The sequence below is a fragment of the Alternaria conjuncta genome, assembly GCF_024043145.1.
Source record: "Alternaria conjuncta strain BMP 0040 chromosome Unknown scaffold_13, whole genome shotgun sequence".
NCBI lineage: Eukaryota > Fungi > Ascomycota > Dothideomycetes > Pleosporales > Pleosporaceae > Alternaria > Alternaria conjuncta.
The window spans coordinates 160,569-172,893 of record NW_026250102.1 but is presented as its reverse complement, the minus strand read 5'-3'; the positions used below and the strand labels follow the sequence as shown (position 1 = coordinate 172,893).

The window sequence follows — 12,325 nt, the reverse complement described above, 5'->3', positions numbered from 1 at the left end:
TCAAGAGGAGGTTGAAGACGTATCCTGCATCGTCCACGCTTGAACCGGCCGCCGCAACGAACGGTACGACCGCGCCACCCTGCAAGAAGCTAGACGCACTCGTGAACACCCTCAAGACGATACCTGAGACGGTCGACGATATCGCGGGCGCATTCTACGATCTCGACGAAGACGAAGCGAAAGGAACTTTGGATAAATGCTGTGGTGAGGCAAACAGCGCAATCGAGCTGGTCAGGCAAAGCTGGGCTGGAGAAGACGATGAGTTCACAGCATGGTCTGGCAAATGGGCGAGCGCACTCGAAGCTGCGTGAACAAAGGAACATAGCCCGAGACCAATTCAACATCACCAACCACCCGCACAAGGCGTTAAGCATCCAGCGATTCAAATGAACGATACGGTATCAATTGCGATATACAAGCGATTGTCGCATTACAAATTCCTAATCAACCAACGCGCCCTTCGCATCACCCCTCCAGGTATCCAACATCTACAATCCGAAGACAGCAGCCATACCCATGGCAACAACACCGTAGCTAGCAAGCTTGGCAGCAGCAGCGTTCTCAGTCTGCTCAGCGATACCAGAGCTGGTAGGCGACATGGAGCCGCTCATGGTGGGGGATCCGCTCATCATGCTAGACATCATTGAGCCGGTCATGGAAGCGCCAGATGAGGGGACGGCAGTGGGGATGTCGGAAAGTGTTACACCGGCGGCGGCGCAGAGGGAGGAGACAGCGGGTGCGAGGCCTGGTAGTCGCGTTAGACATGGACGTAAGAAGATAGGTATGTAGGATATGCAAAAACGTACTGGAAATCTCATCCTGCTCGCATCGCTCGGGTGCGCAAGTGAGGAGCGAGTTCTCAATGGCAGAGCGGCCGCTGGTGCACTGGCAGTTTGTGTCTGTGACACCGCAGTTCGAGCTGGGGAGGGCAGCGACGAAGCAGGGGATCTGTTGATTGATGTGTTAGTTTGTGATGCTAAATGCGATGTGCCCATGTCGCGATCGTGATCGTCTCCATGTGGAGATGTGGGCTCCGAAGTCCGATCCGATCGGGAACAGGAGAGGAAGGGCAACATACAGCGCACTGGGGGATACCGCTCAAATCCTGAGCACCAACGAAAGCGAGCGAAGCCGCGACGGCAAGGACGGTAGCCTGGAAACGCATCTTGATTATATGGTATAATATGTATCGGTAATGGTATATCGGTATATGAAAGATGGACTGGAGTGAGATGATGAATGTCGAAGATGAGATGGAACAGGGTTGAGCGAGAAAAAACGATGGGACGGAGAGGGGGGGTCTATGTACTGATTTCTCTTCTAGTTCCCCAATACCTTGGTCCAAGCCTGCTCCCTAACGCAGCAGCAATAGACTCGTGGAGATTAACATTGGAGTTACCCGGTGATCGTCCCCAGGGATTGCCGCGGTTTGTCGCAGAGCCTTGGTATGCAGTTGACTATCTTTCCCCAGTACCCCTCCCTGGGCGCTGTTGGTTTCCTTGATCTACTGCGCCTCTGATCGCATCTATGTGTTCTGGAGGGGTGTATCTCGTCGAGTTACGGGCGACGGATGCGCAGCGAGAGCTTCGCATAGGTGTGCAATGTGCCTCGGAAGGAGGGTTAGGTTGCAGTTAGAGTTTGGGATGGCGCCGAACTTGCGGTCCTTTAGCGTTGGCTAAGCGGCGTGCTGGCACAGCTGTGGAGATGGATGGTGGGAGGCGGCCTTGCTTTTCTTTGCTTTGCGCAATGCGACGGTGCGATTTCTTGTCGCCGGCCCAATCAGGCGGCCTGCGGAGCTGTGTCAGGGCTGTTTTGGCAGGCCCTGCGCCTGGCAATCCAGACCTTTTTCTCTTGGTTGTGTAGGGATGTTGTACCCGATAGAACACAACAACGGCTTTTGCTGACTTCTCCTCTTCCTGCCCTCCCATATCACGCTTACTGACAGCCTTGTTAAATTGCTTTTCTGTTTGCACAGCGAACGCTTTGGGGGACATGCGTTTCTTCGTGCGGCACCGGATACCGACCCTGCGTTAGACGAAAGTATGTCCCCTTGGCGTGCGGATGGGGAAGATGCCGTCGACGGTTCCAATGGCACGGTGGCGTAGTGCACCGCTACGGTAGACTGGACTTTGGACGTGGAGCTTCCATCATCGAACGCTTAGTCTTTTGGAGTAACATCTTGCGCTCCGCTACTTAAGATTGTGTGCACATCATCGAATGTCGACAAGATTGCCCAAGATTTGATGCCACTATACCGCTACCAAGAGCGCCGGGTTGTGTTGCTGACGTCTTGGTTCCGACAAAGGAAGGCGACGCGTGAAAATGGATCGCAAGATGCAGGTACGCGATAAGCGGCATGCAGGCCTTAGATCACTGTCTCCACCGACATCCCTTTTCTCCTTCCACAGCAATTCGATCCCTCCGTCATAGAACCTTCGCCCACAATCCCACTATTATCTTTCACCCTCTTCTGAGTATCGACGATCGATAAAGTCTCGTCTCGAGCCGAGAGTTCGTAGTTTATCTTCCTTCGCGACGATCCCAGGTTCTCGAATCAGCGCACGGCCCTACTCGCGGCATCTGAAACACAGGGCTCGTGAGTCGCTCGCCTATGCACATGGGCAATGTCGTCTCATATTCCTTTTGCATGGTGACGAAATCATGCTTTTCTGCATGTTGCATGTGAAGGTGTCAACGCCGTTGACGCTGCATGCATTCGGCAGCGATGAAACCGGAAACGCGGCACGGTACATGAACCAGTCAAACATCACGCGCGGGGGTTTCAGACATATTGCGACCGTTGTCCCACGTTTAACAGTCGCCGCTCGCCGCTGAGGTCTTATGGCGATGATGCGATTGGTCTCGAATTAGTGTGCTGGCAGAGTGTAATCAGTGCATAGGACCTGTTGTATGAGGCAATTGATTGTATTCAACACCACGAATTGGTTGACGCGAGTCTGGCAGCACGAGCTGAACCGTGAGCCTATGAAAAGGCTGTAGTGACTAGCAGTACATGAAGACTCCGATAAACATGCAATCCTCCCGAACCTGACTCTTACAGAATGTACTCAAACTTGTGTGATGCTATTGCCAACCTCCAGAAACACCGTGTCCAGCCCGGTGAAGGTTGTAATCTAGCCAGAACCCTATCGTTGATCGTAAAATGAGATCTTTGCAAAGAGAAGTCGCAGTCGCAGAACGGGGAGGTATATTGCTAAGCCGGAAGCCGAAAGAGATTAAGGAAAGAAAAGGCCGTGATCGCAGACACGGCGATCCGTGGACCGAAAGTAGACATACAGAAAAGAAAAGAGATTTCAAGATGTGCCAAAGATTGAAAAAGGATCGCTTTTGATCACGAATATTGAGGTGCTGATAGAGCAACAGCTCGTATAGCTGAGGTGCCGTTTAGAACATGCCACCCTCCATGGGCTGTTGACTGTTGATAGGACGGGGAGGTGACCCATTGCGTCCGGTGAACCCGTTCTGAGGCATTGCTGGCGAGGGTCCCATTTGGCTTTGAGCGTCTCCGCGCAGGCTCCTGCCTTCACTCGACGCCTTCCGCAGTCTGCCCTTTGGTTGCTGCGATTGGTTCATCACTGCGTCGGACGAGTTGGTGCGGAGTGGTTCAGCGTAAGGGGCTCGAGGTCCATCCATTCCATGCTGGACAGCAGGATCATACGGTGATGGTCCCGTTGGGCTTTGGCTTTGGCTTTCACCGCGGCCAAATCCGAAACGTCGCCTCATAGGGTTGATTGGCGGAACAGGGGGAGCGTTGTTTTCCATGCCATTCTTCAGAGAAGCACCAGCTGGAAGATTGATGGTGTCAATCGAAGACGTTGTGGAAAGGAACACCGGCTCCGAGATCTCCGACTTCGCGATGGACTTCTTTCGTAGCACTCCAGTCTTGGTCAACGGCTGCACAGTACTTGGGTTGAACGCGGCAGCGTTGGGTGTAGTTGGGTTTGAGACAGGAGGGGTGTGGTTGGCGGAGAACGGGGGCACTGGGGATGTTGGGTGCGAGAAGCCGTTGCCGTTGGCACTGTTGAAGCCACCTGGTGAAGGCCGGGGTGAGATAGGGATTCCCGGGGAGAATTTCCCCCCAGGAGGCAGACGAGTGTTCTGACCTGGTCCAGCGTTAGTCTGAATAGGGTGCAGATGCTTCGACTCGAAGTAGTTCGCCGCAGCAGTCTTGCTGTTGCTGCGCGATCGCATGCGACCTTGGGAATCCAGCGATGGTCTCTCAGAAGGAAGTGGAGGCGTGGGGTGAGCAGAGTATCCAGGCATTGATGGCATTGTGTTCGCAGGATACGCGCCGCGGGTGCCATCTGCCATAGCCTGGTCCAGGTCATCGCGGTATTGATCATGGCGACTCCGGGAACGGCCTGACGATGTTCCAGAGCTCGAGCGCTCTCGCGTGGAGCTTCTGGTCGATGCCTGTGGAGATCTACCCGATGGACGACCAGTGCGGCTGCTCTCAGTTGCTGATCGTTGGCGATTCTCGTGCTCCCGCTGTGCGTCTTGTTCACTTTGCTGCAATACTCGAGACTGCTTTGGTCGCAGCGCTGGCATATCACCGTGAAGGCCTACGAGCGAGGTGCTGCTGACATTCGCTGAGCTTCCTCCAAGAGCAAGCTTTCTTACTGACTTGTTTGAAACATCAACTGTAGCAAAGGATTCACGGCTCGACTTTGCACGGAGCATGTTCAAAGCTGTCTTCAGTCCGTTGGATGGGCCCGCGGGTGCTGGTGCTGGACTTGTTGAACGGCCTTCAGCCTTGGCACGGAGATTCTCCTGGATCAAGCGCTGCCTGTGAGCGAGGTCTCGTTGGAAGGCTTCGTGGTCGGCCTCTGTCTCGTTGCTCGCAACACGCTCATGGGCCCTTCGCGGAGTAAGATCCCAGGGAGCTGCAGGGTTTGTTTCGGTTGCGCTCATTATCAGTGGTGTGGCATCTTGTCCGTTGGCCTGCTCGGCAGAGTTCATTTTGACGAGTTCATCGCGGTAGGGGTTGTCAATGTCATCCAGATCCCACGGGTTAGAGTGGGTATATGTTGAGGGAGCTGGGGTAGCCGATTCCGACCCCGGTTGGCGGCGCTGGAAGCCAGACCCTTGTGTATGAATGGCGAGCCCCATAGGTGGGCTCATCATTGGAGGACCTGGCTCACCATAATTGGAAGAGACATTGCTGACGTTGCGAAGATGCTGCCTAATCATTCCACTAAGTCCGCTGCTCTCGGGACCCAATGTTGGTGAGTCAACCTCAGTACCGTCCACTTTCACTGTTTCGTCAGGGCATGGGGACGCCTCTTGGGTAAGAGCAGGACTGTACGAAGAAGGGCCATTCTGAGAGACTTCTTCCTCCGATGTCGTCCGTGAGCGGAACGCGGGATGCTCGAACATTGAGGGTGCGGGTCCGGTTGCTACGGGGAGATTGTCAAATCGACGAGTGGGCTCTGCCGGGCGCGTGGTTGGCGGCATGGGAGCCTCATCTTCTGCTTCGCTGGAATCTGGGGAACTGAAGAAGGTGGCTTTGTTGCAATTGTCTGGAGACGCTGCTGGTTGGCGTGGAATGGCTGGGAGGCGCTGGGTCGGTGGCGAAGTCGGTGTACCTGGACCTGCGGTTCTCATCTGACTGGCAGCAGCTTGGAACCTGGAGAAGGCAGAGGGTGCTTGAGCTGGTTCAGCAGTTGATTCGGAGCTTGACCGTTCGTTTGCGTCACTTTCAGCTCGCTTGCGCCTTTGCTGTTCTGCACGCTCTCTCAAAGTGGGCTTACGAGGCGGGGACCTCTCAGCCTTTTGAGGTGGTGTTGAGCGCCCTTCGCGGTCCTGCTGCATGTGGCGCAAGCGCTCTGCATACTGCTCCTCGCTGAACGCCGCCTTGGGTTTGTTGAAAGCACCCATGGCGGTCGCTTTGCCCCGATCGTTGGGCTGAAGTGCAGCATTGAGGGTATGAGCTTCTTCACTGTCACTGATGACGGGACTTGTCAGTGCAGGCGACTGCGGGCGGGCGAGGACGGGGCTCGACGCGCCGGAGGAGTTGTTCCTGCTTATGCCGGGATATCCAAGCGCGTTTGGGCTGTCTGAGCGGAAGGCGGGTGGTCCCCGAGCGAACCGGTCATTCAGGTTGGTAGCAGAACGTGCCTGGGATATGGGAATCGGTGGCGTTGATCGTCCGGTTGGCGCACGTGCGCGTTGTATGGAGTTGAGACGGTTCATAGCTGAGGACTGTTGCTCTTGGATTTGCTGGTCCAGGCCTTGGTCGTAAAGTCTCCGTTTCGTTGTCGACCGGCCTAGATCTGGAGATGTCATTGGGGCACCTGCTGGTGGAAACGCTGGCGAGGAGGCTGATACGGAGTTGGTGCCCTGTGACGCTATCGAAGTCGCGGCTGTGGATGTGCGGGTGTTCAATGTGCCTGAGTTGGTGGATGACGAAGTCTCTCTCTTACGGCTGAGCTCAGTAGGGCTGGACGGCTCAGAGTTCTGGCCGTCTTCATAGTCCGACTGCTGCCTCAGTCTGTCTTTCTCCTCTTGTCTGAGCCGTTGGTATGCTGACATATTAACGTCGTCGTCGTAGAGCGTCCGTCCGGTGCCCTTCGCGTTTGTATTAGAGATCATGTAGATCTTTTGTCGTCCACCGAACAAGACATTACCCTCGCCGGGTCTAGCTCTGCTCATAACGCTACCAGAGCCGTCGTCATCTCTACTGCTGTCGAAGGAATTCGTCCGTTCACTTGCGAAGGGCGGTCGGATGGAGCCATTGAGCGAGGAGACTTCAGCTATATCGGAAAGACCTCCTGGAACGAAGCCGAACTCGTGGAGGCGCGATTGGCGTTTCGGTTGTAGTACACTGTCGTCGCTGGCCTTGCCAATCTTGGAGTCTGGGTCGTCCTGCTCTCTCAACATGCTGAAGCGGGTGGACAGGCCAGGCATGATTAGACTTGTCCGGAAGTCATCTGCTTTGGGCAGTGCGAAGTTGAGATCGAACTCTGGTTTGGGCTCTTCCTGACCCTTCTTGCCCTTCTTCGTCTTCTTTGGGGCGGCGGCCGCGTCCTCGGCGCCATCCTTCTTCCTGTTCAACCAGCGGTTCATGATGGTCTGGCAGTTATTAGCAAACGTATAAGTACGCCGCATTGCATCCGGAGTGGGCGAGAGGCAATGGGAGGGCGCCTTGGCAATGGGGATGGGGAGGAGTGTAGTCTTACTGGCGAAAGTGATTAGACTGGATTATAGCGACGACTGTGCGCTGACCAATCTCGACTGTCGTGTCGCTGGGGTGAGCGGGCAGGCGCACTCGAGCGAGGAGTGGGGAAGGTGAGAGCAAGGCGACTCGGGGTGGGAGGAAAGAGCAAACGCGAACATGTAGCGGGGCCAAAAACAACAATGGGGCGGTCACGGGCGGTATTTTTCGAAAGTGTGTCCTAGGCACAGTGGAAAGTAATGTCGGCAAGAGGCGAAGGAGGGAGCGAGCTGGAGGTGAAAAGGAAGGCGTGCAGCGATTGCAGGCGGGATCGGGCGCGCGAGACTCTGGATGGCTCGGTTGGCGGCAAAAAGTACAAAACAATAGATTATGGCAAAGGTTAAAGAGCGTGTGTAGCTGGCAGCAAACAGGTGAAGGAGTGAATGCACGCGCGCTGCGGAGTGCTGGCGTGGTGGTAGAAAAGAATGCAGAGAGCAGATCTCCCGACCGAAAAGAGGCTTCGAGGAGCGGGTCGACGTGGGTATGCACTCTTTGGGCCTCTGGGGGAGTGACAAGCACTCGCACATGGGACAAGGATCAATTTCCACTAGCCTCATTTCCGCGTCGCGCATGGGCGTCGCGGTGCAGGGAGCAGAGAAGCCATAGAGCGCGGGCCAATATCCGCTCGATAGGCTGACTGAGGTCGGACGGCCAGTTCCAGTATTGCGCCGCTGAGCCCAAACCCGCGCCGTCCCAGGGGATGCGGGCGACTGGCAGCTCGACAGAGTCGACGACGATGCGTCGACGCGATCCAACGGCATTTGCTAGCGCCCTCTGCTGCCTCGCCGCTGCCTCGCAGCTCGTCAGACATGCGCCTTCCGCGTCACACGTCGCTCCTGCCTCGTCACTCGCGTCGCAGAGTCATGCCTTCCTTTTGCAATAACAAACTTTGCCTCCCCCCACAGTCTGAAAACCACGACGCACGACCTTATGATAGCCCTTGGCCCGCCCTTTGCAGCTGCCGCAACGACAAAAAGTATCATGAACACTGCGAGGGACATCGCGCTCCGCTAGCACCCCGCCCAATCAGCGCCCTGCCCTGAGCGGTACCTTGCAGGCGTCGGGAGGGGCTGGTCCATCCCTGCATCCTCGATATCACCGCGCCCGCGACTTGCTTTTCTCGTCGCGCCACGACGCATCGTCAGCTTTGCCTCTCCGCCCGTCAGCGCTGCAGCGTCGACTCCATCTGCTGCCCAATCACTTACCTCACACATGGGTAGCCAAAGTATGCGGGGAGACGATCCAGAAGTACCAAACGCCCATCGCGTACCTGAAGCCGCTAACCTCGGGACGTACAGTGAAGCGAGCGAATCACCCAGCTCTCTAGTCATGGTCCCGGTGGCCTTTCGCTGTGTTCCCCTGGCCTAACCGCCTGGCGCTGTCATACCTCCCCTTTCCATGTACTACGGTAAGCGCAAAACTGTGCTCCAACACTCCAAAGTTCCAACATGTCCTCTTGATCGCCTCTCGAGGAGCAGGATTCAATTGGTCTTGTGTTTTCGCGACACGGGGCCCGGCCAGACTCGCATCCGGAGACCTGGTCCAACTGTCGTGTCATCTCCCGCGTGGCCGTCTGTCTACCGTCAGGCCGCCCCTGGCAGCTGATCCGAACGGCCATCCTTCCCTTTCTGTTCGGAACGTTGGACTCGCATCGGCAGACTAAATGCCGGCAGAGTGAATTCCTCGCCGTCGGCGAATAAGGCCAGCCGGCTGTGCTGCAATTCAGTCCTTGCTGAGCTTACTGCAGATACCTGCATCTTCTTCCTGCATACGCAACCGCCACAGTCAGTCCGAGAGCTTCTGCATACTAAGTTCTCAGCAAGTTTCAACCTGGATTCCGAAATGAATAGCCCGGGCTGGACCTAATCGATTGCATCGGTGCCACGAGGTCAGCAAATTGCCCCTCACCCGCCGCCTGCCGTTGTACGCTGAGGATGATCATCTCCAGCCCGTCCGCGAAATTGCTGTAGGATCGGCGCCACTCCAGCCCTGTGAGACAGCAGTATCTTACTCGCTAACACCGTCCCGTCACACGCGACAGGGACGCGCCCACGGTATCTACATGTATCCTCTCCAGCGCCATGTTGACAGACGCCCACGCGCTGGTACTTTTGCCCACCACCTGATCAGGTTTCAGATCTGGCCCAGGCACCGCCCTGCTAACCGACCCCACGATTGTTTCATGCTTCCGTACACATGTCCGACGAACGCCTCACTGCGGTCCGAGCAGCCATACACACTCTTGCAAGCTCCACTACCCAAGCATCATCGCTGCAAACCAGCACTACCGTTATTGTGACAGCGGGTCAGGTTTATCAGGATGTGGCCTGTCGCATGTAACGACAAACTCCAAAATCTCACCCTTCCGCATTTCTCTGAAAACTTGAACCCTTGACGAGTTTCCATATATACATAGAGTTTGTCTGAGGGGTAAGCAGTATGGTCAGTAATCCGGACCTCCAGTCTTGCAAGGAACGCTGCAACTTTCGTTCGCGTTGTCGACGTCACCATTATCTTACGTATTCTCCAGTCACGAAAAACCGTTTGCTGCCAAGAAGACGCGCGAAATTGACAGTGCAAATTCTGCTCTGGTTCCAAGGCTCCGGCAGCATCTCGCGATCGATCCGTAGATAAATCGAAACTTCGAAAGTATATCCTTGCCGCGGAGACCGAGATGACAAAGCTGCCTAATTTCCGCCGATCATCCGGACAACACCCTTCGCTGAGCGGGGTCTTGCTGTGTCAGTGCGGAGACCTTGATTGATCACAATCTAAGTAACGCGCTCTTGTGTGTGATAGTCACAGGGCGTGACCGATGAAAAACCGATGCCCAGAGTCCGACGAGAGGGTTTTGGGTTATTCGGATTACAGCAGTCTACTCTATCATCCCTGTGCGGTTGAGAACTTCAAGAAAGAACGATTTCCAAGCTACGTGTATACGCTCCCGACTTCCGATCTTTGAGCTTGCACACCAACTTCTGCTTCAATTCGCAAATTTCATACAATCACGATATTGACCTATCGTATGGGTTTATCAAGTTGCTTCACTCGCGGTGACCTGGGATACGGACTGTCCGCGATGTATGAGGATCCCATATTCAGTCATCTTTGTGGCCATCGCTGCCTATCGCGTTCAGCGGGAAAGCGCTACCTCACTGTGATCTCAATACCTCGAAGTCAATTTCAAAACCCGCGGCCAGCTTGTGCCGACAGCTTTCATTTTATGTCTGATTCGAACTTGACAAGCAAGGAATGTTCTGACGTCCTGATTTTTTGAAGCTTTGTATAGTTCACACACGAGTATAACGAGCACCAATACATTGAAGAAGCCGAATACTCTGCAGTCTACTTTGGTACGAAAGCCAAAGTTAGCAAGTTCTTAACGCAATGCAAGCTCCTGGATTACTTGTCGCTATCTTTTGCTGGGATGGGGCGTGAGAAACAACGGGTTTCAGCAATCGTCCCTTTCTCATCGGCTCATGTGGAATTACGTCACTACGCGCTCTCTCTCACCTTCACTCCCACGTTACGAGTTTCTCGCTTGCTAAGACTTATTCACTGGCGGAGTCTTAGAGCGCCCGCCTTCCTAGAGAAATTACCCTTGCGTTACTTACTAATGCTCCTTCTTCTTCCTAACTTTACCTTCACACATCACTCGGTCTGCATTTCCTCAGATGTTGTTCGGTCATCTCTTACCCCTCGCAGCCATTGCTACTGCAGCTACAATTAAGCATAAACCAGATTCCGACTATGTCTTCAGCTGTGGTCCTCCCCTCCCCTACCTCGCCAACGGGTCGCAGGCCACGAGCTGGGCGCAGTATCTCGACGAGATTGGCGACGATCTCGACGGCGACGGCCAAGGTGCTGTGGATCATTTTGGTGGCCCCATTGGTAAGGCGCCGTTGAAATGGCCTCGCAACTCAGAAAACATTGCTGTTATCCCTTACTGCTACTTCGACGAAAAAGAACGCGAGTCGATGCACGAAGTTATCGAGGCCGCCATACAATCGTGGATGACGTACGTGTATGTCCAGTACGACTTTTGATCGCTGGCTAATGGGCTCTTAGTTATCTTGGCAATCCAGGAAAGGAATCCGGTCACGCTATCAGTTTCGAAGAGTGGGTGGACAGCGAAGGAAAGCCAGTGATCTGTTACAAGAAAAGCGAAACCGATTTCTTCCATTGGAACCCAGATCTGCCTCACGAGACCTTGACGATCCAGGTGGGAAAGGGGGAAACCGGTTGGACGGCCAACGCAGGTCTAGCGGTTGACCAGAAGAGTCCTTGGAGGAACCAACTGAACGGCCCGGAAAGCGGTCGCCTTGTGAATGTGGAATGGGCGGCTATGCATGAACTGGGTCATGTCATGGGTTAGTAGTCGTCTACGAGTAAGCTACCGGCAAAGGCTAACAAAAGGCAGGTATGGCGCACGAACATCAGCGTAGTGATCGAGACGACTACATCGTGGTCAAACCCGAGAAAATCGGCGATTTCGAAGAGGTGAGTATGACATTCATTAAGCCGCCGAAACAAACAAAACCGTTACTAACGCTAAGCAGTGCTACAAGCGCGCCCACGAAAAGAGCTCTCGAGTAACCCGAGAAAACGTATGCACCTCCCTCAGAGTAGCGCTTCGCAACAATTGTGCATGCAGAGACTGGGTCAAAGGCATGGCCGAGCTCTACCTCCCCCTCTTTACCTTTGACAAATACGACTCCGAAAGTATCATGCATTATCCTAGCGCCATTGGGGGTAAGCCCGAGAAGTGTGAGCTCTACAGCGGCGAGGAGGATACGGCTGAATGCCCGATTCAACAGTACAAGAACTTTGAGGATCATAGCCAGGGGACTACGAAGATGACGCCGAACTTGCGTCCGTCTAAGCAGGATATCGCGTGGGTTAAGAAGGTTTATGCTTGGGATGACAAGGGTGATGCGTGAGGGGCAGCGGAGTGATGGGCTGCTGTCGCAACGTCTTCGACCGCTACCTGAAGCTTCTGAGCTGTTTTGTGTGAGCAGCGGTAACGGACTTTTCAGGCATAACGAATAAGAATGGCGAAGCTCTTAGATTTGCTCTAGGTAGCAAACGATA

General features: G+C 54.7%; 3 protein-coding genes across 3 annotated transcripts; 1 reads left to right on the top strand and 2 right to left on the bottom strand.

Annotated features, from left to right (window-relative positions):
- Positions 1-488: 488 nt before the first annotated feature.
- Positions 489-1,165, bottom strand: J4E85_008353 (uncharacterized protein; the record flags this gene model as incomplete). Its single annotated transcript, XM_051472579.1, has 3 exons — positions 489-745; positions 807-948; positions 1,079-1,165. 3 exons carry the CDS (start codon positions 1,163-1,165, stop codon positions 489-491), a joined length of 486 nt encoding a protein of 161 aa, XP_051323400.1.
- A 2,240-nt stretch (positions 1,166-3,405) lies between these two features.
- J4E85_008352 (uncharacterized protein) lies at positions 3,406-7,086 on the bottom strand (the record flags this gene model as incomplete). Its single annotated transcript, XM_051472578.1, has 1 exon — positions 3,406-7,086. The coding sequence occupies one exon, from the start codon at positions 7,084-7,086 to the stop codon at positions 3,406-3,408; it is 3,681 nt and encodes a 1,226-aa protein (XP_051323399.1).
- A 3,822-nt stretch (positions 7,087-10,908) lies between these two features.
- Positions 10,909-12,174, top strand: J4E85_008351 (uncharacterized protein; the record flags this gene model as incomplete). Its single annotated transcript, XM_051472577.1, has 4 exons — positions 10,909-11,252; positions 11,303-11,604; positions 11,655-11,734; positions 11,794-12,174. 4 exons carry the CDS (start codon positions 10,909-10,911, stop codon positions 12,172-12,174), a joined length of 1,107 nt encoding a protein of 368 aa, XP_051323398.1.
- Positions 12,175-12,325: the final 151 nt, after the last annotated feature.